Here is a 26,896-nt window from a genome sequence, read left to right as displayed (position 1 = left end):
TACGAAAAATATTGCATTTTTAACAACACACAGAAGAAATGGTGTCGTGTCATTGTGTACTACCGCCAAAAACAAGGACCCCTAACTTTGGGAAGTTAACATAATGGTTCCGGTGTTTGCACGCCAATAGTGCCAACAATTCTTACACTGCGATCCAATGTGTTCAATTGTGGGGATGCAAACACATATACAGCCTTTATGATGCTAAAATATGAGGGATATTCGATGAGAGGAACCCACCATTGTAGGAAATTGCGTAAGAGAAAATTGAAAATGGGGGTAGTAGACTTCCACTAGTGTCAGCAAATTAGAATTTCTTTTATGGCATCAAATTTTTTTGTGATTCCTCACACTCCCCAATTTGTTGGAATTATTTATATTCTTATTCAGTGAATTAACAAGGATTCTCAAGTTGAGTTTTTTTTTCCTTCTCATTCATACATAGATTCTTATAATGTTTTCTTCGTGTTTCATTCTTCTTCTCTTCGATGGCTAGATCATAGAAGGCTCTTAGCTTTTTTCCTTAGGGCTAGGAATCTCTGGCCCACTTTTGATTTAATAATACCAGAATGGAAAATGCAATGTTTTCTTATTCTTGTTAATCCATTAGTGTGGGTATGAAAGCTCAGTTCTTTTTGTAAGGCAGTTATAAATAAGTGGGAATTTCGAATTACAACAACAATAATTTATTTTTTAAAATTTTAAAAGTACAATAGAATTTCAAACTATAGTGTTTGCTTTATAGTAATTGTTTTTTAATTTTTATCATTAGATCGAAACATCAATTAGTTTTGATATAGATATGATTTAAATTATAAATCTCTTATTCAATGACAATTAACTTTTACTAGTTAAACTAACTTGAACCCATAAGAATAGTATTATTTGTTTGTATTAAGTTGTTGTCCAAAAGATGGCTGATGACAAAAAAATGATAATAAAGGCTAGTAATGGAGTCACCCGTTATTTTTGTTGTGACCATGGGATTTATATATCTTTCATTTTTTATTCATGATTTTTTTTCAATGCTAATTTTATTTTATTTTCCTTGGTGAGGAATTTTATTAGACTTTGAAATATTTTCACGTTCATTCATATCTTAATTCTTAAAAAGCAGGGGAAAGTACAAAGTTTCCGGCACTGATGCATTTCTCATCTGCTTTTCTACTCGCAATATCTAATTGTCAACACTCTTTTGCACCTATAATTCCACTTCATGTGATTCTAAAGAGGGCCGAAAGATTTTATCAGAAACGCAAGGAAGACAGGCAGGAAGAATATTTTTGATAAAAGGAAATTCAAAAAAAAAAAATTCAAAAAAAAAAATTCCTCTACCTTGTTATCAGTTATACTCATGCGAACTAGCTAGAGTCTTCGGTAGGAATATATGTGTGTGTGTGTGTGTGTGTGTGGGGGTGTGGGTGTGGGTGTGTGTGTTCACAACATCATTGTTTTGGGTTGTGTTATGATGGATCCGGGTATAATATTTTTTATTTTATTTAAATTTATGGTAAGCTGAGACTTCAGCTTGTTAAGAAAATATTGTAGAAAAAATATAGAATTATCTCTTCTTGTTGTTAATAAACTTTTAGTCAAAAACAAAGTTTTAGTATTGATCTATTATGATCTCCGATGCACTGTTTTAAAATTAAGTTTCTCAAATTATAATTTATATTTATATTTATATTCATAACAATATTGCTTGCTGCTTAGGGATTAAAAAATTAAAATTCAACCACAATCTTAAATTAAACCCATATTAATTAAAAACATGATTTGAACGGTAAATATGCAATTTGTAATAACTAAAAACTATAACAACAAGAAGAGATAATTCTCTGATGATTGTATAAGAAAATTTAGGGTTCAATCCCAACCTACATCAAAAACTAATTAGTGTCTTGGTTTTATAATAAAGAGTTATTATCAGGAGCGGACGCTATAGCTAGGTTGAAACTCTCTAAAAAAAAAAAAAAAAAAAACTATAACAACCATAAATCAACTTTTTTTTTTTTTGAGGAACTAAATTAACCAATTTAATTAACGTAGCATAATAGAACCGGATCAAAGTAATTCACCATCAGGGAAGAATGTTGTGAGCACTGAAATAGGAGTAACGCTTTCAAACTTGAACTGTCTATTCTAATTCAATGTGTATATGTACATTCAATTACATATTTCATTTATAGGATTTTTTTAAAGTATTAATATATATATGCTAATCTTTTTTTTAATAGATACAATAAAATTGCAACCTATGACATATGCTCTATAACTGTAATGATTGCTCTTTATTACAAGCCTATGTAAAAGAAAAGAAGAATCCAGAAAATGGAAGGAGAATTTGTTATTGTGAATTTCTCATTAGATTCAACTAATTAACTTTACAAAGCTATATCTGTATTTATATACAATAACAGAGTATGTTCCCGCCTAAAATAAAACAAACTAACTCCTATCACACGTGCCACTAACTAACTTCTGCTACTTTCACGCGTGTTAACTCCACTTTGCTACAAGTCGTTTTATCTTTGATTTCTTGCCGTTTAGTTTCTGCAGTATGCTCAACAGCCTAAGATACCTATGATATATGTCTTAGATCTCCTATTTGATAATAAGAAACTTTACTATTTGAGCTAATTGAAAACCACCATATATAGACTAATCTAATATGTTATTCCATTGAACAAAAACAAAAATAAGAATATTTTCTCCTTATTTGTTATGAACAACATGAAATTTGCATATTGCACGTAATACATCAAAATGGCATAGTCAAATCAAAATGGGCTGAAATTTAGACTAAGGTGAAACAATGGGGTGATTGGTACGTAACAGATAAATAACCGGTATGAAAATTTTCAAGTGCTTTGGCGGGAACAAAACGAAATTGACAACTTTACTTTCAGCCTAATAGCACCATATCCCCTTCTCTCTCTCTTGTCTTAGGCTCAATCTAGTCTCTCCTTAAAATTAACCCCCAAAAAAAAATTACCTTTCCTCCTTAAACAAGACTCTGGGTTTTTATTCTTGTTTTGGATGATTTGGGGGCACTAAAACTCAATTGCATTGAAACGTATCTCAGCTTATCAACATCTGAAATATCAACCCAAAAAAAAAAAAAAAACAAGGAAGATGGCAACTCATAAACTAGAAGTAAAAAATGTGTACAAAAATAAGCACAATTTACACTTATGTTGGTGTGTTGGATACCTCAATCTTTATTATGCCTTAGAATTTAGTGAAAAGTATTTACCAAAAAGAGTTTGGAATTAAAGAGAATTGATTCTCATTGTTAATTTAGACGTATAGTCAATCTTGATTAATTATACCTTAGAATTTAGTGAAAAGTATTTACCAAAAAGAGTTTGGAATTAAAGAGAATTGCTTCTCATTGTTTAGACTAAAAGAGAAAATTTTAAAATATCAACAAGATTGATTAGGTATTTTTTTTATGGAAAATGCTAACGAATGCCCTAAAGGCATTGATTAATAATCCATTTAAAAAAAGTTTTTATGAGAAAATGAAATAAAGCAATTAATATTTTGACAGTTTTTTTCATTTCTCATAAAAGTGGTATTAAAACTTTTCTAAAATGAATTATTAACTAATGTCCTAAGGGCATTCGTTAGCATGACCATTTTTTTATATGCCTCCAACATTTTGGCCTGTGTGGATTTGGAACACAGTTCACTAGTTGGAAGCCAATCCAGTTTTGTAGGCAAGGGTGTGCTGCTTGTTCAGATAGTTAGCTCGGATAAGCAAGTACATGCTAAAACCAAAATCTCCAAGGTTTGTTCAGAGATAGTTAAACCTTTTTTCTACACGTCTTTAGAGTCCGGTCGAAGTCATGCACGGCACATGTGGATAAAGCATGGTTGTTTGCTTATATCAAATTGGGGGTAGATTAAACTATTTTGCAAAAGCATGCTTGTTTGCTTCGCTTAAGCCATTTTATAATTTTCTTTTGGGAAAAAAAATCACTACATGCTGATACGAAAGAATATTTACTATTAATGAAGGAAGATATGAAGGAAGTGATCTTCTTATAAATTTTAATAAATGCTATTTGATTTTTTTTTTTTAATTTCTGAAAATTTACATCCGTCCATATAAACGTCCTTAATCTAACAAATAATTTAAAAAAAATTAATAGTATTTTTATTCGAAAACTAATAATCTATATATAAGAATTATTTCTCAACAAAAAAAATCTATATAAAAACCAACCAGTTCGTCCCACAACTTACCTCACTTTCAATTATACTTTTTGTCTACTTTTTTTTGGGGGGGGGGTGGGGGGTGCTGAGGTGTGTGGGCAAAAGGAGCTTTGTAAAAAGTAACTAGTTCGATATAGAGAGAAAGTAATAAAGAATTAGCTACATCAACAACTAAAAAGAGAGCTAAGATTAGGTTTGATAAAATTGGATCAAGAATCATTAATCTATAAAAACGGATAAAAATGAGTATGAATCGGATAAAAAAAACAAGTCAACCCATACTCAACAATGATCAAACTATGTTAAGAGCACCTCACAAAGCGTAGCAAAAAACTACAGCATTCTCAAACTTAGGGTTTGTTTGGATTGGAGGGAGAAGAAGGGAAAGTGGAGGCGAGTAAAATAAAGTTAGCTGAAAATAAGCTAACTTTAAGTCAAATCTACTCTTCTCCTCCTCCCCCTCCCCCTCAGTCCAAACGAACCATAAGCTAGCCTACATCAAGCCTGATATAGGATTATAAATGATCAAACTTTGTGGCCTATGTAGAATTTGGCTAAAAGAGCCACTAAGCTAGACTTATAAAAATGCTCTATTAAATTTGTTTGAAATTGAAAATAGCATGACAATTAAAAATATACCTCCTCCGGCCATCATTGTTCATGTGCTTGAATAAAAAACGTAATTTAGCGATTTTTTTTTTTTTTTTGGCTTAATACTATATTGTTTATGGCTTACACCTTTATATACCTTATGATGGAATATACGCCTTTTTAAAGCCTATGTTAGGGAATCCCCAATATTAATGGTTGTTTTCCTTTTATACTCCTTCTACAAGTTATTAATCCGTAAATAATAGACAAATGTCTTGTAGCTAAATTGGCACCTCTCTATGCACAAAGTGTTTAGAGTTTAGGGGGAAAAGAGTTCAAACTGCGAGATAGCAGCATATTGTAATTATCTCTAAAAAAAATTCATAAATAACAATTATATCACGTGACATTTCACAATAATCACAACATAAAGTTTCACCCCTATAATCCTAATAGACTTAATAGTTTTGTTTATTTATCTCCCATAAAAAAAATATAAATAAAAAATACTAATTAATAAGCAAACGAATCTTGTATGGGTTTCAAAAATGAATCTTATATGGACCACGTTAAGTCTCTCTCTTTTTTTTCTTTCATTTTTTTTTTTTTAAATTTAAGAAACAACGTTAAGTCTCCTAATGGAAACATATTTTACAAAAGAAAGCCTACGAAATTGATGGAGGTCTTTGTTTATTTGATTTTTATTTCACTTTTAAAGTCATATCCTAGTGTGCAGTGCACTTGAGCTAATGAACAAACAAATAAAGTAAGTAATGTGGATTTTTTTTTTCTTTTTGAAACCAGTAAAGCGGGCCGACCCAAGCGTTTCAGAGGCCTAAAGAGAAATTTTCAAATGGGATCTTTGTGTTATCACTTAAATAATATTTAACTAGTATTTTATATAATAATTTTTTTTAAATCCATTCTTTTTTATTTTTAATATGATTTTTTTTTTAGAAAATGCTAAAATTATAACAAATTTTACTACAAACTGGTGTTGTAATGAATGTGATCAATGACATGAGACTTACAAAAATATTAGAAATACTATAAAATTTACAACATGAGAATTACAAAGATATATCACCAATCACAAATATTCATTCAAAAATGAATTCAATAGTTTGTTAAAATCTACCTATCATATTCATTGTCACATCAAATTATAAAGTTATGGAGACCACCACACACCCCTGGTGCAGTGGTCACTCCACAAGTATAAGTTCTTGTGGGGTGTGGGGGGCAATAACCAAGATTTAAGTCTCTAGAAAAGAGTTATGCACACATATATACTTAAATTAGGCTAGAGTAGATTTTTTATATTGTATAAAAATAAATAAAAGTTATGTAGTAAAATTTATAGTGTTTTTAACATTTTCCTATTTGAATTACTTGTGATTAGTAACACATCTATTTGTAAAACTTATTTTTTAAAATTTGTCTTATCTCTATCTCTAGTATTATTTATGTAAGGACACAATTTGTACCAAACCCCAAAAATAGGAAAGAAATAGGCCCAAAAAACCCAATACAATGAATTTGTAGAGTGTGGGTTAGAAATCTGAATTTTAGTGAGTTTTAGATAACAAAAACAATGGGCTAGATCACAATATGACACGGATGGGATAATTTGTGTAACGAAAATTGTCCTCGGACTCGAACCAAGAAGATTGGATTTTATACTTCTCTTTCTCAAAGACAGGTTATAGATAATGTTCTTATGTCTATAGTCTTTCCTTTCCTCCTCTCTCGATCCCCTTATCTTGGGGCTTTCCTCTTCCTTTTATACTGCCCTTTCTCCTCTCTCTACCTTCCACATATGGATCAGATTGCCAGACAAGATACTTGTCCCATTAGCACCTTCCTGAAGCTTTTGAAGATAGTTATAAAGATGAATATTGCTACTCAGACATCACTTCATCAATAATGCAACCAGAGAGTTAGCTGCAGAGCATTCAATGCGGTGACAACAACTTTTTTTTTAGATATTTCATGGTTTTCCTTTATCGTATACCCCTGTGATGTACATCCTTATCAACAAAGTCTCATGGGACATTGCCTCAAGATGGCAAACAACACAGTCCAACCTCTGCTTAGCTGATTCGAAGATATATTCCTCCTCAGACTAACTTCTCGGATGATCACAATCAAAATTCACTTCTCCATAAACTAACATGGACCCTTAGTAAGATGTTTACCCATTCTTGAATTGCTTAATGTCCTCAGATTGGGCCCCCGGCCCAATATGCATATAACTATGTACTCCTGGACCCACCTCTCCCACAATTTAATTCTTTAAACCTTCTTAATAGTGAAAAAAAAAATGTAAACTAAAATGTTTTAATATCTCCCAAAAATATTTATATATAAAAAATATTGCCCCCAAATTTAGGGCCTTCTCTAGTAAAGGGGTCCTAGGCAATAGCCTAAGCTTAGGGCTGGCCCTAGTAAGTAATGTGAATTCCAATTAGCTTAACTTGTAAAAAATTTTACCAATTAATAAGATATTATAAAAAAAATAAAATAAAAAATTGCATTTAGTTATCAAAATGCGCTAATTTGGTAGGATGCTTTTGACTTTTCAAATTAATCAAAGTCGGTCTTCATTTTAAAACCATGGATGGCCTTTGAAATGGTTGCAGAAAATCAAATTGGCCCTGGTGAAGGTATATGTAAAAAACCAATAATTGGAATATATAGTGTGCTTATTTTCAAAAAAAGAATATAGTGTATGCTTTAATATATTAAATACGAACTCATCAATATCACATTTAGCTATCCTAGCTACCACAGTATAATTTTATTTTGACGGCTTTGGCTTTTTATGCTCAATAAAAATTGCCAAAAATTGATGGATCAATGACCTCTAACTATCTAAAATGCTTTAAATAAGAAAATATGGAATAATTTGATATATTTACAAAATTTAACTGATTCCATCAAATGGAAAGTCTAAAAGTTCGTTGAATGTAGTGTACAACATAACCAAAATATGAAATTAGACAAAGAAAAAAATAAAATGAAAGTGAAATATTGATTTTATACGTATTTTGAAAAAAGATAAATATATAAAATGTACTTAGTAATAATAAATTTATATATTTCTTATGTTTCTATTAATTCTTTTATAAAATTCTAAAGCATATCAAAGAAAAGAGATTATATATTTTCTATTTTATTTTTATATTCTTTTATTATAGTTTATTCTTTTTATGCATATTATAGTTTAAACAATAAGTATAAAGACACAATTTTTTTTTAACATTATTTTTAATAACTCTCGATATGATTTGTGATTGATGCATAATAAAATTAGTGTTACTGGTGAACTCATATACAAGTAACAACAATAATCAAGCATTATTTCCAAAAGTTTGCGTCCAAAAAATGAATCTTCAACATATTAGTCAAAGTTTTCGTGATATATATTCTTTTATTGTCATTTTATTCTATCTTATCCATTACCATTCATAACAAAATGTTTAAATTTTATGTTGACCATTGACCTGCCACAATTATCTTCTCTTTTTTTTGAGCTTGCATGAAACTGACTGTGTAAAAATATATAAATACTAAGCATAGATACATGCAGAGTTTTCTCTGACATTACACTATGAAAATAGTAATTCTAAAACTACAAAATTTTTCACAACTGTCCTATGTAATACACTGTGATTAGTTATTTGTTACACTTTTAAATCGATCAACTACTTTTTTTCCCCCATCGCTTACAATTCACGCATCAAAGTTGTAGCATAAAAATGGGTGTTCTTGGAATTTGCTTTCCTAAGAAAAAGAGAGAAGGTTTGAGAGAGTCTGAGACACGTATAGGAATTCATTGGAAGCTTGGTGGTGGCAATTTGGCAAGCATGCATGATAGGGTCAAGGGCTGAGGACGAGGCTAACATGCAGCACAGCAGAAAGCGTTTGAGTGACAAGTAACCAGTCACCAGTCACCGGTACTACTGACAATTAAATATGATAAAAGTTACAACAAATTCCTAACATTTTTTGTAAATATATGGCAAAGAGCATTAAAATCGTTAGAGCATGGACCATCATCCTTGTTTTCTCTTTTCCTCGAAATCTCAATTCCTCGAGGGTTGGTGAAGAGATAGAGGACACAAAAAAGGCATGTGATATAGAGTAATAGCTAACAAAAAATTCTTGTTTGTTATCCCATAGGTGGTTGACCTTAAATTATTTTACAACTTTTGTACTATAATTCTAACGCAACCAATTGTGAGTGGTTAACTACTACTTACACATGTATATTATAATTATGGTAAAAAATTGTGAAAATTTTTATGATTTTAGACTTTTGTATCCAAAACTTTTTTTTTTCTCCTATTTAGTCTTTATGAAATTACAAAAATAAAAATAAAAATAAAAACTTAAACTTAGCATTACGGTCTTTTCGAAGTCCTAGACCTTTGCACCAACAAACCCAACGCTAGCGGAGTTGAACACGTTTCTTGCTCTACATTTTCATTTGCTAAACATTCATTGGGTAATAACAATGGTATATGCTCTTTTAAATCCGAATGTTTAGGCATTTGAAAGTAGATAAATGTTACTCTTTACAACATTTTTCATAACACTTTCACAACAAATTTTAAGTATTATATTGTTATGAGTCATGCTAACGAGTACCCTTAGGACATTGGTTAATAATCTATTTTTAAAAAAATTTAACACCACTTTTATGAGAAGTGAAAAAAGTTGTCAAAATATTTTTTTTTTCTTTTCTCATAAAAATTTTATTTAAATGGATTTTAATCATTGCCCTAAGAGCATTCGTTAGCATTTCTCGTTTGTTATTAACTGTTACAGGTGGGTAGAAATGTAATTTAAGTCGTGCATTTAAATTAAAACTAATAACAATTTATTACCTATAATTTGCTTAGAAAGTATTATGAAAATGTTGTGAATGTAGCACTATTCTTGATAACAATCTATGGAAAATCAATTTTTACATCATTTTTTTACTATTCCCATTACAAAAAGATACCCATTTTTGGAGAAAGAAAACAAGAATAATGATTTTTAAGGCTCTCTTTAATTTGATGGTATGGTACACAAAATCCATAAATAATTTGCAAGTTTTGACCTTTTGTAGCAGTGGGAGTTAAAAATCGTGCATGCTCTAACTACGTTATATAATACAAATGACAAAACTTAAGTACAATACTTTGGTGTTATTCCTTAAGTTTTCTTATTAAGATTCAGTTATCTTTGTTAGTCATTTTTTGTAGATGGTAAAAGAAACTATCATGATATAGTTTTTTAGAGAGTTTTAACCTATGGCGTCCGCTCCTGATGATAGCTATTTATCATCAGACCAAGACACTAATCAGTTTTTGGTGTAGGCAGGGATTGAACCCCAAATCTCTTATTCAACCATCAGAGACTTTACCAGTTGAGCTAGCTGGAACTCACACTATCATATAATAGTTATATTTATGTTTTGAGTATTTTTTACGTTTTTATAGAATAATCATTCATCATGAATAGTCTTTAAATGAAGGATAATTATTCATCCCTCGTATAATAGTTACTTCTTAATAGGTCTAATAATTTTTAAATTAATTTATTTTTAAATATACAAACTTTCCATATGCACATAGCAATTTCAAAAAATAAAATCATTAAAAAAAACCTCTCAATTTTTTTAAGGAAATATAGTTGTATAAGACTATAAGTAATATATTTTTTAAATATAAATCTTAAGTTTCATTCTAATATTACAAGGTTGGTTGCATCACCAAATTTGTTGTTTAACCAAACATTTGAATAGGTTTAGTTACTTCTTTTATTCTAAAAAGTAAGAGTTATCATTCATATAGTAATCTTTCTTCAGTGTATCAAACATACCTTAATAAATACTAGTAGAGTTGAGGAAGAGAATTTGACCCCCAAAAAAAAAAAACTCACATAAGCTATATAACTCATAAAAAATGACGTAATTAACAAGAAAACAATTGGGTAAAAAAATAAATAGATTAATTACCGTGATTCGAATATATGAAGGTTGTTGGTCAAGACCAATTAATCTATAATAAGCGTTCTTTCTCCCCCACCCCCCCCAAATATATATATATATATATATATATATATATATATATATATATATATATATATAACTAGTGTCAAAAGTAGTTTAGAATTTTTATTTAATAAAATAAAAATTACAAAATTATACAACATGGTATAAAAAAAATATTTATAGAAATTATTATATGACAAGTACTAATTTGTAAAAGGATTAACTGTATCTACCAGTAGTGCTAGGGAGAAGATGCATGGTGCCATAAATAGTACGAAATTCATAATGAGGAATGCTAACGGATATCTTAGAGCATTGATTAACAATCCATTTAAAAAAGTTTTTATGAGAACAAAAAAATTAATGTTTTAACAGCTTTTTTCATTTTCTATAAAAGTGATATCAAAACTTTCTTAAAATAAATTGTTAACCATTACTCTAAGAGCACTCGTTCACATGACCATTGATAATATACTCATTGATTTTCCTTTTTGGTTAAGAGAATCTGAATCTCCTTGAATTTTCAAAATTTAAAAAACTTTTGAAAAAAGAATCTAAAATATATATCTGAATTTTCATTAATTAAATTTGGGTCATGCTAAAGAGTGTCTCTAAGGTATTAGTTAACAATCTATTTTTAAAAAAAAAATTTGATACCATTTTTATGAAAAAAAAAACTGTCAAAATATTAATTTTTTTTTAATTAAAATTTTTTTAAAATAAATTATTATGGGCATTTATTAGTATTTCTCATTAAATTTTGATAAGAGAATCTTTTTGAAATTAGAATCTCTTTAATGTCCTGTGCTCTCAATTCCAAGCACCGAGTCTTATATCCATACTTTGTGGACAAACTAAATGAGGGCCACTCTTGTCTTCTCACAATAACTTTGGACACTTTCAATGACAACATTGTCATCTACTTACGCGCGCGTGAAAACTACTAGCCAATCACTTGTATAAGAACCACCTTAATTACCGTTTTCCTAATACGTTTTCAAACCTTTAGCACTTTCCTTAAATTAAACGGCGGACTCGCAAGCAAAGTTTTGAAACTCGGATCGTTCATTGAATCATAAAAGGGAGATGTTTAAAATTTTTGAGGTTGAATCAAGGTTGAACTGGGGTCTAACCGTGATGATGTCATAATTAATTTAATAATTAATTAAAGCCTAAATATAGATATTAAATTTATAAAACTAGCAAAATTGACTAATATATCTATATATGTGAGGCAAATTTAATGATTTCAAGCATATATTTAATAATTAAATAGAAAGTTAATAAAATAAAATAATAACCATGAAAAAATTAAAATTTATAATTAATTTTTGAAGTAAAGTTGAATATCTTTGAAGGATATTATTTATAATTTTTTTTTATTCCTGGTAAGAGATGCATAATTTAATTAAGTAGAATAAAATTGTGTTAAGTTATTTTTATAAAATTTTAAAAAAATGCTAAGGGGTTGGATCGCACGGTTCTTGACCTCGGTTCGTGCAGTCCAACCCCAATTTTAGAGGTTCACATAATTAACTAAAAATACGGTTCTTTATGCTTAAAAAACCGATTTTCATCCTGGTTCTCGGTTTTTACAGCCCGACCTCCTGGTCCAGTCCGGTTCCGAAAACAGTGCTCCCAAGGATACATCATATCATACATCAATTTAAAAAAGAAAAAAAAAATTATATATATATATACACACACACATACAAAAAGTAATAATTAAAAAAATATTACTATTTTTGTATGTATTCTAATAAATATTATTGTTTACTAAAAAATATATATATAGTTTTTGAAAGAATAATATACTTATTGATAATACTTGCACAATTTTTTTTAACGAGATAGTGTGCATGTTTCTAAATAGAATTTTATTTTTAAAACTTTTTATGAAAAATGAAAAACAAAATTATATATTTTATACTTTTTTATAAAAATGGTATTAAATTTTTTAAAAAGTTTTTCATTAACAAATAATCTAAGGACACTCGTAAACTGAATTCTTCTTCTAATATTGGTTGTGGGGCACAGGAATTTACTAAGATAGTCATGCCACATGTCATACCCACGACAAAGAAGTCCAGTGCAGTTCCGAGGAGACCATCCCCTCGGACAGTGAGGCCAAGGAGGCGAGCTATGGCCACGTCACTGGCACATCAAAGGAGGATGCCACATTGTAGGGGGAGAACTTTAGAGAGGGGGTTTAGCCTGTCATGTCTGGAGGAATGGAAGCTACCACCATATTAATTGGACCCTACCAAACCCTCTCGCCGCATTTATATGGAGAAGACTCTTGAATAGTGTCGTCTTGGTTGCCATAACTCACAGAAAATTTGAGGAAATGTCTGATGAGACAAACGCTAAGGTGATGGCCTGCGTGATCAACAAATGGAGGGTCAAGATCAATGGAAAGAGACTATATAACGTAAGAAAACCACCAAAACAAATGGGGGCATCTGAAAATTGTGGAAGAAGACACTATAGCATCCAAGAACTAAAATTGTAACCAAGTCTGAAGAAAAATATTCAAGAACTACTCTCCTCGGACTTTGCCGAGGAGGGATTTTCTTTACACTCAACTTAATATTCTTTGCTTGCTCATTATCCTTAGTCTATTGTGTGCATTGCTCAATCCATTGAAGCCCTATCCATAAGCCTACTCTCTACAAATTTATTGTATTGGGCTCTTTAAGCCCTAACCCTGTTACTTTTTTGGGCTTAGGGCCTGAAACTTGCCCAGACATTAGTGTACAATTTTTTTATACAAAAAATTCATTCTATAGAGTATTCAATAAACCTTAGCATTTGATCTTAATCTCAGGACACTAATTAACAAAAGTCTTTATTTTTAGTAATAATTAAAATTATATGATTGTTTGATGTCTTTTAGGACATAGTAATTATATATTTTCAAACAAATTATTTGGCATCACAGCAAATTTCAAGAAGTTTTTTCACAATTTATTGAGATTACATATTGATATTAGTGCATCATTTTCACTAGAATAATGCTAGCGATACTATAAATGTTACTATATAATTTTTATAAATTTTATTATCATACGATATCTATAAGGTCACAATTCACACCCGAACCTAACAGTATGAAGGGAACGGGCCCAAAAAGCCCAATACAATGAAATTTGAAGAGAGTGGACTTGAAACCTAAGTTTTATGGATGTTGGATAACAAAAATGATGGGCTAGATCCCCAATTCACATGCAACAAATCGTTTATGTAACAGAAATTCTCCTCAAATGTATGTCGAGGACGGTTTGTATTGATTTTCCTTATTCTAAAGATAAATTACAATTGAGGGTGGTGTGTACAGTGTTTCTCTCTTTCTTCTCCGATCTCCTCCCTTGAATGCCTTTCCTTTCCTTTTATATCTTCCTCCTCCATCTTCCACGTATAGATCAAATCACCGAACTAGATCCTTGTTCCATCCACCACCTTCTTGAAATCTTCAAATAATAGCTGTAAGGCTGATCCTCATTGTTCAGATGTCATTTCCTCATTAATGCGGACAGAGAGGTTGGTGCAAAGTCTTTAATACAGTGGTAGCAGCTTTCTCTAAGATATTTCTCATTCATTCTCCCCCTCTATGCCCTCGTGGAACACAATGTCACCCACAAGACCTTCTAGAATATCATTCTTATCACCATGGTGTACCCTCTGATCTTCATTTCACTTTGTAGAGAAGTTGCCACTCCTCGGACCATTTCCATCAACCTCTTTCGCAACAGTTTGATTATGAGCTTTTAAGTTCGATATTGTTACTACCACTAAACATTCCTCGAACAAATTAATACCCTCGGATCAGGCCTAAGGCCCAAAAACATGCCCTGAACCTTTTGTCCTCACAATATCCATTTGTAAATGTTATGTAATAAATTTTACAGGATTTTGTTAGCGAATATCTTAAGAACATTTGTTAGTTGATTATTTTAGGAAAGTTTTTATGGGGAGTGAAAAAAAAAAACTTTGGATAGATTTTTTATTTATAAAAGTTGTATCAAAATCTTCCTAAAATGATTAATTCACAAATGTACTAAGGACACTTGCTATCCAAACCTAAATCTATAATTAAAAAAAAATAATATGTCATTAGACTTATGATTTTTTAAAGGTTTTAATTTTCACATTTCATTCATAAATATAGATCAAAGGTTAAAATTAAAATATTTCACATAAAAATTTGGTCATATTCGTAATCATATCTTAAAGATACTATTACTACCTACATAAGAGAATCTAAATAATAAATAATGAAATAGAATTCGGTTGGAATCTCATCACACTATTCTGTGAAAGTTTAAAGAAAAAAAAACAAATTATTTATAGAAAGGTAAACGTATTATAAATAGAATAATAAAAATAATTAATTTCCCTTTCTCAATTCCCAAAAAGCTCTCTTGAAACCCCCAAAAAACAGAAAACAAAAAAAAAATGCTCTAGAGATTCTTCTCTGTAATCCTCAGACACCGGACCCTTATAAATAGCAACAAAGCTATTTTCACAAGTGCTCATAGTTATTACATTAAGCCCTCAGATATCGGAACCAAAAAAAAACTCTCTCTCTCTCTCTCTCTAAAACTCTGTTTCTTTCAATGGCGCTTCGGAAAACGCTAGCGAAGCGACTATTTGACGGTTACAGAGTTAAATCACCGGCAGTCACCAAAGACTTCTCACCGATCTCACCATCCTCAACCGTGGTACCTCCAAACGCTTCCAAATCTAGCTTCCATCGCGAGTACATAACCTCGCCGGACTCCTCCGAGAAAGGCTATTTCCGGCGATTCCTTCACCGGAGAGCGATGAGTCCCTTGCCGGAGTTCCTCTCCGTTCCGATCGGAGACAAGCTTAGAGAGAAGCTCAGAGACATCAACATTACCAGCGGTCGGATCAGCCTCGAAGGACTGAGTCCTCCGGCGCCGGAAAAAGCTGCCTTCGCCGGAGATTCGGTTTTTGGAATCTCGATCCAGGAGGCGAAGAAGATCCTGAGGCTATCGCAGGTAGAGAAGCTGAAAGCAAAGCTGAGAGAGATTCCGAAGAGCTCGATTTCGTACTCTGAGTTCGTCCGAGTCTGTGTTCAGGGATGTGAAAATGAAGATCAAGGCGCTGAGTTTGCCAAAATGTTAGATGACTCGGGAAACGTCATCGTTTTGGGGAACGTAGTTTTTCTTCGACCCGAACAGGTACAATTTAAAAAAAAAAAAAATCTAATTTTAATGTTTCCATTATTTCCAATAGTCCCAAAACGTCATCGTTTTTAGAACCTAGAAGGGTTGGTAGCGTTTCTGTAACGACCGGTGAAGTGGTTTTTCACACGCGCGTCTTGAGGCTGTGGTTTACACGCTTGCCTTAAAATGCAAAACAAAAGTCCTTTCCATAATTGATGCTTGCATGCGAGCGTGTCTCCACGCTCTCAGAGGCGCGTGATTCAAGTCACGAGTGTTTGAAGCACGACACGTTTGCATCATGCAACAAGTTTCTGTTTGCACGTGCATAGTATCCCTAAATTTCCTTAACCAATTGGTTTTTTTTGTTTTGTTTTGTTTTGAAACTTGGATCTAAATGCGTCCACGAGGATTTGGATTTTGGATTATGGCATTGTTTAATAAAATCCAACTTAGCATAAAAAAATTAAAATCCAACTTCACTGCCATGGGACCAGAAAATTTATTGGCTGTACCTAATCCAAAAGCATGTCCTATTTTTGGAGAGAAATAGATCCTATGGACCCGGGACTTGATGATCAATTGACCTAGCGGACAATTTCATAACATTTGCTGAATATTTCATAATCGGACACGGCTTGTGTTTAGTGCATTAGATACATTAAAATAAAAATGTGTTCACATCATAACATGTCTACTACATTAATGCACTAGAGGCAACCTGAACCCCTAATAATCTATTCTTAACCACGTCTAGTTTCATTTTCAGGCTGTTTTAGAAGTTATAGATACGTGTGTCATCCACTGCTAGTGATTTCTGATTAAGGATATGTGTGCATATTATTCACTGATAATTATTTTTTATGGGTACAGGTGGCGAGATCAATGGAGACACTAATTTCTGAATCAATAGCCAATCCAAACGACCCAAGGAGGAGAGAATTGGAGCAAATGGAAATGCAAAAGGCCCTAATCGACAATAAAGCCCGGGGCTTGGTCCGTGGTGAACTATACTGTGGATTGGGCTTCGTATTTCTCCAAACACTGGGCTTCATGAGGCTCACCTTTTGGGAGCTCAGTTGGGACGTGATGGAACCCATTTGCTTCTTCGTTACCTCGCTTCACTTCGCTCTCGGCTATGGGTTCTTTCTAAAGACCTCTACAGAACCCACTTTTGAAGGCTATTTCCAGCGCCGATTCAAAGCCAAACAAAAAAAGCTTATGAAAATCCATAACTTCGACTTAGACAAATACAATGAGCTCCGCAAAGCTTGCTATCCTAGCCACTCTGCCTCCCCAAATTACACCCATAGCTTCTCTTCTTTCAAGCATGAAGCACGGTCATTTGTTGGTGCCGTGAATTAATGAGAAAAAAAAAAAAAAAAATTGGACACATTTCGAGTAATAAAAATACCCAAAGGAAGTAGATAGTTTTGAGTTTGATTAAAAAAAAAAAAATCGAAGTGACCGAAAATTTGAACGGGTGTTTTTTCCTTTCAAGTTCCAAAAGATCGGTTTAATTAATATTTAGTAGAGTTTGAGCAATGACATATTGTCTGAGTTTGTGTATATATTATATTAGGAACTTTATAGGTTTTCACAGCACGGACTACAAAGCTTTTCTGGAAGTACTTGTGCCATGTCTAGGCCTTGGACCCAAAATTGGCCTCGGAATTGTGCCTTTCGGGGCCTTGATCTTGAAAAGTGGTCTGCGACCTCCACTTTTGTTTTTGTAAGTAAAAATACAATGTCACTGAAAAATAACAGACTTTATCATGTTTTTTTCATTGTTCATAATAATAATAATAATAATCAAAGAGAGAAGAAGAAGAAGAAGATATTCTACTAAAAGGAAATGTTAACAAGCATCGCATAGTGCTTGTTAAAGATTTTCATTTTTGGGCCTCACTTAAAAAACAGAAAAAAAGTTGTCAAAAAGATTACCAAAAAAGATTAAAAAATAATTACCAAAAAGCTGTCAAAAGTTACTCTAAAACTTGAAAAACTGACACAATATGAGTTGTTAATGGGCACTTTATGGTGCTCGTTAACACAACCCTTCTACTAATTATGAAAATTAATTGGCTCTTTCTACTGTTCAAAATAAAATAAATTCCTTGTAAAAATAATTAATTAATCAACAGACTTTATCATGTTATGCAAAATAAATAAATTTTTGGAATTTTTTTTTTCTGCCTATTTGTTCCGAACAAACTTTTGAAGATCAGAAATATTTTGTTCTAAAGGAGGACTAGGAGAATAAAGGAAAATGCTTTGCTGGAATTTATTCTAGAAAACATTTTTCCTAAAAATACGAGTGGAAACTTTTGGGCCCATTATTATTATTGTTTTTAAAAAAGACGTAATGGGATAAGAAATTAAGAATACTGCGACTTTCATTTTTCAACAAACTTTAAACTTTTCTGTTAGAAATAGGGTGGGCAATGGGGTGGGGCATGTTCAAAGGATAGGGTATTTATTCTCACTCCGCATGGTTTTATTTTACTTTATTTTTACCACGCCATGCGTGACAGAAAAAATTTCTTGTCCCATCTCTAACCCTTGGGGCCCTGTGAAGTCCTATCATATTCCGTAAAACTATACTTCTTGTTAATTTACCTACAACTATTACAATTATTTTTAATAAAACCGGTTTTGTTAATAAAAATATACTTGAAATTATAAATAAATTTATCCCATCAAATCAAACTAATTTTTAGCAAAATTTGAATAATATTATTAAAGTGTTTAATAAGAAAATATTACAATAAAAACAAAATTCTCATAATACAAATCAATGATTCAATAGTATATCAATTTATTTATAATAAAGACAAAAGAAAATGTTAAAATTGGTACCTTATTTCCAACATTGTTAGAGGGAAAAAAAAAGGTGCCTTGTTAGGTAGAATAAAATAAGTTGATGATATGTTTGTTTAAATAGTAGGGTTTTAGGGTATAAAAAATTTATAATTTAACTTTTATTAATGTGGGCGGATTGGGTCTAAAAAGTTTAAACCCATCCCCGCCCTGCCCCACGGTGCAAGGCTAAAATTTCGCCCTATCCCCACTCCACCACCTTTGTGGGACGGGAAAAACCCGCGTGGAGCGAAATGGGGAGGACCAGGTCAAGCGGGGTGGGGAAAAATTGTCATCCCTAGTTAGAAATGTGTCAATTAAGCTACAAAATTTGTAAGGAAACATTAGTTTGTAAATACTAATATAAAGAAGATATTTTATTATTATCAATGCTATATAAATTATTTTATTTTTCATTTTCTGAACTATTTAAGGAAAATTTAAATATCAATTGAAAACGCATAGAATATATATATATTTTAAATGGACAAATATTTTCAACGAAAATCTTTAGATCATGGAAATATTTTTCGAGAAGCAAAGACAGTAGCAAAACTGTAAAGGTCTTGAAGCTCCATTGACAGAAAAGTATTTGGGCCATTGGGCTTAAATACGTTCAGCAGTATATATATATATATATATATATATATATATATATATATATATATATATATATTTTTTTTTTTTTTTTTAAATGGACAAATATTTTCAACGAAAATCTTTAGATCATGGAAATATTTTTCGAGAAGCAAAGACAGTAGCAAAACTTTAAAGGTCTTGAAGCTCCATTGACAGAAAAGTATTTGGGCCATTGGGCTTAAATACGTTCAGCAGAAGTTAAACTAGGGTGAGGTCCAATTGAGCACCCATCACGCATGGGGAACTCTTAACGCAGATTGACATGTGATAGAGTGATAATTACAACTTAGGCTGCGTTTGGTTTAACGGTAAACCAATTTCAGAAATTATTTTTCCCGTTTGTGTGTTTGGTGAGCACAAAAAATTTGGTCAACTGAAATTATTTTCCAGTTTGACCGTAAAACCCCCCTTATACGATGGAATTGGTTTACCGTTCCTATTTTACCTTCAAATCACATTTTCCACGGAAAACAAAGAGAGAGCACGAAGAGAGGGAGACAGAGAACGAAGAGAGGAGAAAGAGAGAGAAGTGCCGATGAGCTCGTGCCGGCGAGATCGAGCCCTAAGCCCAAACGAACTCGCGCTGGCGAGATCGAGCCTCCAGCCCAGACCGAGCCCCAAGCCCAGACGAGCTCGCGCCGGCGAGACCGAGCCCCAAGCCCAGACGAGCTCGCGCAGGCGAGATCGAGCCGCGAGATCGCTACTACGCCGGCGAGATCGAGCCGCGAGACCACCGTCCCAAGCCCAAACCCACCTCCGTCGTTACCAATCTGGCCGCCGTTACCGATCTCTCTCCCTCAATCTCTCAATCAATCCGAACATTGATCTCTGATTTTGTTGTTGTTGTTGCGGTGGTGTGGGTGGTGGTGTTTTGGTGATTTTTGTGTTGTGTGGTGCTAGTGTGTGGGTGGAGGTGGATTTTTCTGTGGCTGCTGTGTGGGTGTTGTAGATTTTTTTGATATAAAATTTGTTTGGAAGCTGAGAAAATGTGAGAAATCAGTAAAAAATTTGCATTTTCAGAATGTTACCAAACACTTGAAAATATTTTCCAAAGTATTTTTTAAAATGCCACCAAACATCTAAAAATATTTTCCTTTCCCAAAAATATTTTCCTTTCCTGAAAACATTTTCCGGAATTGCTTTACTGTCGAAACAAACGCACCCTTACAAGTCGGATATTTTTTAAGAACACACACATTGAGTAATTGACAAGTGTATGGTTTCTAGATGAATGAGCATAACCAAGTGTGTGGGAATTAGATGATACTTACAAATTTTATAGTATAAAGCTTATTACAAATTTTATTGTTTTTGTTAAATACTACCTAGTCAACAAATAAGGATTAAGTGACATATTAACAATGAGATAATTGGAAACAATTATCCCTGAATATAAGAACTCTTGGATCAAGGGTATTGTGACGAATGGCATTTGAATCAGCAGAACTCTAGCGATAGAATAGTAATGCAATAATGCAAGTACATACATATAAAGGCAAAGTGAAAAAGAAAGTGGAACACAATGTAAGTCTTTTTTTTGTAGCAACAACACAATGTAAGTCTAGTAAGACTGTAAGAGTAATTTATTTTGTAAACTTAGAAGTAATTATTGTATTATAGACTGAATCGATTGACACCTAGATTTAGAAGTGTTTTCGGTCTTCAATTAATGAGAATTTGTTTTCATCCTTTTTTTTTCTTTTTTTTTGTGTGTGTGTGTCTCTATATCATCTATGTCCTTTTCGTATGCAATTATCATGTATGTAGTGCTAAAATCCTCCTAAATGAAACATTACTAAACCAACTAAAGTTTCATTTCTTTCAAGTTTGGTCTGCATTTGGATACTCTCCCTTTTCTTATCTCATTTTTCATCCACTCTTGTTTCATTCAAACCAAGCATAACATTAAGGCCTGTTTGGATTGAGGAGGAGAGGGGAGAGGGGAGAGGGGAGAGGAGAGTAGAGTAGAGTAGAGTAGAATAGAATTGACCCAAAATTAGTCTATTATTAGCATGTTCTACTTTACTCCCATCTACTTTCTCTCCTTTCCCCCTCAATCCAAACGAGCCCTTCGTCACTAACCATGACTTTGCAACCAAGTGGTTTCCATGGAATTTAGGTCAAAGCAGCACATTCATGTTTTTCAAATAAAAGAAAAGTCTCAAAGCAAGGAGATTTTTTAATGCAATATTTGAGTATGCACAAGCAAATCATATACCATAAGAGGAAATATCACAATTTTCTATTTGTGTAAAAATATTTTGTTTTGAGGGAAATAAATGTCTTCTCCTAATATTAAAAGGAAAAAAACTTAGGTACAATACTTAAGTATTTTTCTTTAGGCTTCCTCTTAAAATTTAGTCATATAGCTATTTAACTAAAAATACACGTCCATCACATGAGAAGAAGAAAAAAAAACTACATAGCAGAATTTTAAAAGGAAAACCTAAAAAATAGTACTTAAGGTACTATACCAAGGTTTTATTCATATTAAAAACACGATGTTTGCCTTTTCTTCTTTTTTTCTTTGGTACAAGTGAATGTTTCTTTCCCAAAAAAATAGCTCTCCATTTGCTAGACAAATTGTAATTGCTTTTGTTCACTTGCTCGACGAAATTATTTATTTATTTATTTGAATATCATTTATCGGCTTTTTAAAAAGATATAAACAAGAACTTCTTAAATAAACATCAAAAGACAAATCATTTTACAATACACACTCTTTTTTCTTTTGTATGTATCATATCATATCTATCTAATTTTAATCGTTCATCTATTATTATAAAATATATATTAATTATTAAATAAGACAGCATCAAACCAAGTTGATTATTAGATGCGCGGTACATTTATTTATTAAAAAAAAGGAAGAATAGCATAGAATTCTCCTCAGAATGCATTATATATGTCTTGTGTGACCAAATGAAATAAATAAGTTTCTCAAAAAGAAATTGAAATAAATAAAAACAAAATACAAGGTCGAATGATCCCCTCAAAACATAGAAGTATCTTGCAACAATGTTATTGACATTGGCCTCAAGAATAGCACTAGACACCATTTAAATTCTAAACAAATTAAAGACAATGTATGTGTGTTAGTTGAACTGTGTATTGCGTGTGGAACATGAACACCTAAATATTGTGCAGACTGAATCATAAAGCAGCAGTTGAATAAATGTCAAAATGAACATCTATTTTTTTTTTTTTTTTGCTGAATAAATACTTTATTGCTCAAAAAACTCGACCCGAAACAGGGTAGATTCAAAAAGATTGGGTCTAGACCCATCTCTAACAAAGGCCTGAGATACATGAGAAGGCAATTTGGAGATGAGAACTGTCTCAGACCAGTTTACAAGAGCCGCCCATTGAGCGAGCAAGTGTGCAGATACATTACCCTTTCTATGAACAAAAGAAAATTCAACATTTGAAAAACAATTAGCAAAGAACAAAATATCTTCTAGTATGGACCTGATACTCTAGTGCGGGGTTACATCTGACTTTTTCAGCGGCTCAATGACATTCCAAGCATCACCTTCCAAGATTATATTCTGAAATCCTTCATTCACAGCACACCTCATGGCACACCAAGCAGCTTTCACTTCCCCTAGCAGGGGATTCCCACTCTCAAATTGCTCTGACCTTGCCAACAAAAGGTTGCCAGCTGCATCTCTTCCCACAACTGCAACAGTGGTTCTCTCTTCAAGGATTGCAGCATCAAAATTTAGCTTAATCCAGGTCCTTGGAGGGGGAGACCATGCCACATCTTTGGATGGTCTCTCATTTTTCTCCTTCCAAGCTTCTTTATGCTCCATGAAGACTCTAAAAATTTGCTTGGAAAGATTTGTTGGAACACTTTTGGAACCCTCCACTCTAGCTTTATTTCTAGCCATCCATAAATGATCACAAAGAATGGAAGCATAAAGCTGGAAGTCTTTGACAGATTCTTCATTCAACTCCAACATGGATTTTGGATTTAAAATCACCTTAATCCAATCCCAGATAGATAAAGAGGATAACTTACTCATATATATAGGCCATGGGGCTAGTAACCAAAGCTGAACAGCCCAATCACACTGCAAAAACAGATGCTCAATAGACTCAGGGGCATTATTACACAAAAAGCAATTCAATGAAGAAATGGTAAATCTACTATTAAAAACAGAACAAGTTGGAAGAATGTTCTAGCACATTTTCCACAAAAGGTTTTTAAGTCTGGCATTTACTCTCAGCTTCCATAAATCCTTCCAATCTTTACTGAGCATGTGAGGGTGGCTTGGAGAATTCAGCTCTTTAATAGCATTATAAGCGGATTTCATTGAAAAGTCGCCTGAAGGAGTAAGAGACCTGAATACTTGGTCATTCATGGTTTGATGAGATAGATGGATGTTTAGGATTTTATTAACTGTAGGAGGTTCAAATAGTATTGAAAGTTTACCTCTATCCCATTGTCTGGTATCCTGATTAATCAGATCTGCTACCAAGTGAACATCAGTAGAAATATCGCTTCTTGTTTGGGGAATGAACCCTGGCTCGTTAGGGACCCATGGATCTTCAAAGATCCAATTATTAAGGCCATTACCAATTCTATGGCACAACCCCTTACTAATAACCTTCCTGCACTCAAAGATACTTTGTGATGCCCAAGAAGCACCCTTCGGAATGGGCATTTTCATGAAGCTTTTGTTTCGAACATATTTCTTCTTGCAAGCCAACACCCACATTTTATCACTGTTATTGACCACATCCCAAGTCATTTTGGCCACCAAAGCTTTATTCATGTCTGCTATTTTTTTAATGCCAAGTCCACCAACATTTTTGGGAGTGCATATTGAATCCCAACTTTTAAGGCAACAACCTTGCTTACTGTCATCCATTGTACCCCACCAAAATCTTCGGTTAAGGGAATCAAGTTTTGAACAAACTTCATTTGGGAGGATTAGGGATGAAGCTTGATAAGATGGAATGGAAGAGGCCACAAATGAGATGAGTGTCGCTCGACCAACTTGAGAGAGAGTTTTCATTTTCCACCCTTGCAGCCTTTGCTTGACCTTCTCAATAATCTCTTCAGCTGCTGCTTTTTTGTCTTTGCCAGAGGCCATTGGAATACCAAGATATTTCTCCTTCTTACTTGAGGCATTAATTCCAATTGAGTTTGCTAGCCAAGATTTCAGATAATGAGGAGTATTTCTGCTAAAAATTATAACAGACTTAAAAAAATTTATCTTCTGCCCCGACCAGCTTGAAAAAACATCCAGGCAAAATTTTATCCTTTCTAAATTTTCCTCATTAGCTTGAGCAAAAATAAAAATATCATCCGCAAATTGCAAATGAGTAATAGGAGTTAGATCTCATGCCAGTTTAAAACCCTTTATCCCATTACACAAGGCTTCCCTCTCAATCAATCGAGCCAAAACCTCCCCTGCTAAAACAAAAAGGAAGGGAGAAAGGGGATCACCCCTCTTTGAGGTCTAAAAAACCTGAACGGGCTTCCATTTATAAGGATGGAGAAGGATGTTGTAGAAACACATTGCATAACCCATTGTATCCAATTATCAGGGAACCCAAAACAACGTAAGACTTTCTTAATAAAACCCCATTCTAGGCGGTCATATGCCTTTTCCATATCTATTTTTAAAGCCATCCAACATGTTTTACTCTTCTTCTTCTTCATTGCATGGAGAATTTCTTGAGCCAAGAAGGTATTTTCTTGAATTTTACAACCAGGAATGAAGGCTGTCTGCCATGGAGAAATTAACTTGTTAAGTACTTGCTTAAGCCTATTTGCAAGAAGTTTAGAGATGATTTTATAAAGCACATTGTAGAGGCTAATCGGCCTAAACTGATTTACTGAAGCTGCATTGTTGCCCTTTGGAATAAGAGCAATAAAAGAGTGATTAATTCTTTTAACATGTATCCCCTTCTAAAAAAACTTGTAATTGCTTCAGTGACCTCTCCTCCTATGATATTCCAATAAAACTTGAAAAAATGAGCCGACATTTCATCTGGTCTGGGAGCCTTATTGGAACCCAAACTAAAGACCACATTTTTAATCTCATCCACAAAAGGCAGCCTTGATAATAACTCTTTATCTTCTTGAGACAGGCTAGGCAAAATTAAGTCATCCAAGTTGTTTGGGATTGAGGGATTGGATGAGGTAAAGAGAGTAGTAAAGAACTCCTCAAAGCACATTCCGATTGCTTCCCTGCCTGAGACCCAAATCCCTTGTTGATTCTTCAAAAAATCAATTGCATTCCTCCTCCTCCTAACAATTGTCGAAAGGTGAAAGAATTTAGTGTTCAACTCCGCTACAGGAAGCCATTTAGTTCTAGATTTCTGTCTCCATAAAGTTTCTTCTCTAATCAACCATTCTTGGAGCTCTAAATTTATACCAGCTTCCTTTTCCAAATTATCCTGAGTAGGTTCTTCACTCTAGATTTGCTCTAATTGATCCCATTTCTCCCTAAATTTTGTCTGAATATTCCCAAACCATTCTTTGTTCCATCTACGGAATTCATCTTTTGTTTCCTTAATCTTCTTACAGACTTTGAACATGGGAGTCCCATTTTAAAAAAATTTCCATGCCTTCTCCATGACAAAAAAACTAGTTTCATCTCTTGTCCAAGCTTCTTCAAATTTAAAGGGCCTTTTAATTTGCCTCTGTTCTCTTTCAGTGAGGAGGATTATCGGGGAATGATCTGAAGATGAAGCAAGAACATGTTGGACCGCTGCTCTTGGGAACAAAAATCTCCATCGCCCATTTGCAAAGGCTCTATCAAGCCTTTCTTTAATATTTGCTAATCCCTCCCTCCTATTAGACCACGTGTAAGGATTTCCATAAAAATTAAGGTCTATGAGGCCATGTTTATCAATTACAGCATTAGGACCCCCACTAGATAACCCAGCAACCGGTCTTCCACCTTTTTTATCTGCTTGAAAAAAGACATGGTTGAAATCACCAATACAAAGCCAACCCCCACCAAAGGTTTCTCCCACTTTCTCTATTGCTTCCCAAAAAAGCCCTCTATTATTACTACTAGAAGGACCATATACAAAAGACTCCAACCATGGTTCATTAACTAGATCAGAAAAAATCAGGTCATTAATCATATTAACCCCTTTTGAGATAATTTCCAAGTCAACCCCAATCTTCCACCCAACAACAAGCCCTCCTTTCCTACCTCTAGGATTCACAAATTCCAAATAGTAGAAACTCAGTGAATTCAAATATTTCTTTATTCTGTCAATTGGAACCTTGGTTTTTGACAAAAAAATTATATCCGGACCAATATCTTTTATTAAGGCTCGCAAAGTTCTTTTTGTAGTGGCCCAAGCCAAACCACGGCAATTCCAAGAT

General features: G+C 32.9%; 1 protein-coding gene across 1 annotated transcript; it reads left to right on the top strand.

Moving 5' to 3' along the window:
* The first annotated feature begins 15,384 nt into the window (after positions 1–15,384).
* On the top strand, positions 15,385–17,825 carry LOC142605853 (calcium uniporter protein 5, mitochondrial). The gene is made up of 2 exons (XM_075777283.1): positions 15,385–16,062; positions 16,918–17,825. Exons 1-2 carry the CDS (start codon positions 15,475–15,477, stop codon positions 17,407–17,409), a joined length of 1,080 nt encoding a protein of 359 aa, XP_075633398.1. The 5' UTR covers positions 15,385–15,474; the 3' UTR covers positions 17,410–17,825.
* The last annotated feature ends 9,071 nt before the right edge of the window (positions 17,826–26,896 follow it).

The sequence above is a fragment of the Castanea sativa genome, chromosome 1 (genome assembly GCF_040712315.1).
Source record: "Castanea sativa cultivar Marrone di Chiusa Pesio chromosome 1, ASM4071231v1".
Taxonomy (NCBI): domain Eukaryota; kingdom Viridiplantae; phylum Streptophyta; class Magnoliopsida; order Fagales; family Fagaceae; genus Castanea; species Castanea sativa.
The sequence above is the reverse complement of the archived record's forward strand: the minus strand, read 5'-3'. Positions and strand labels throughout refer to the sequence as shown.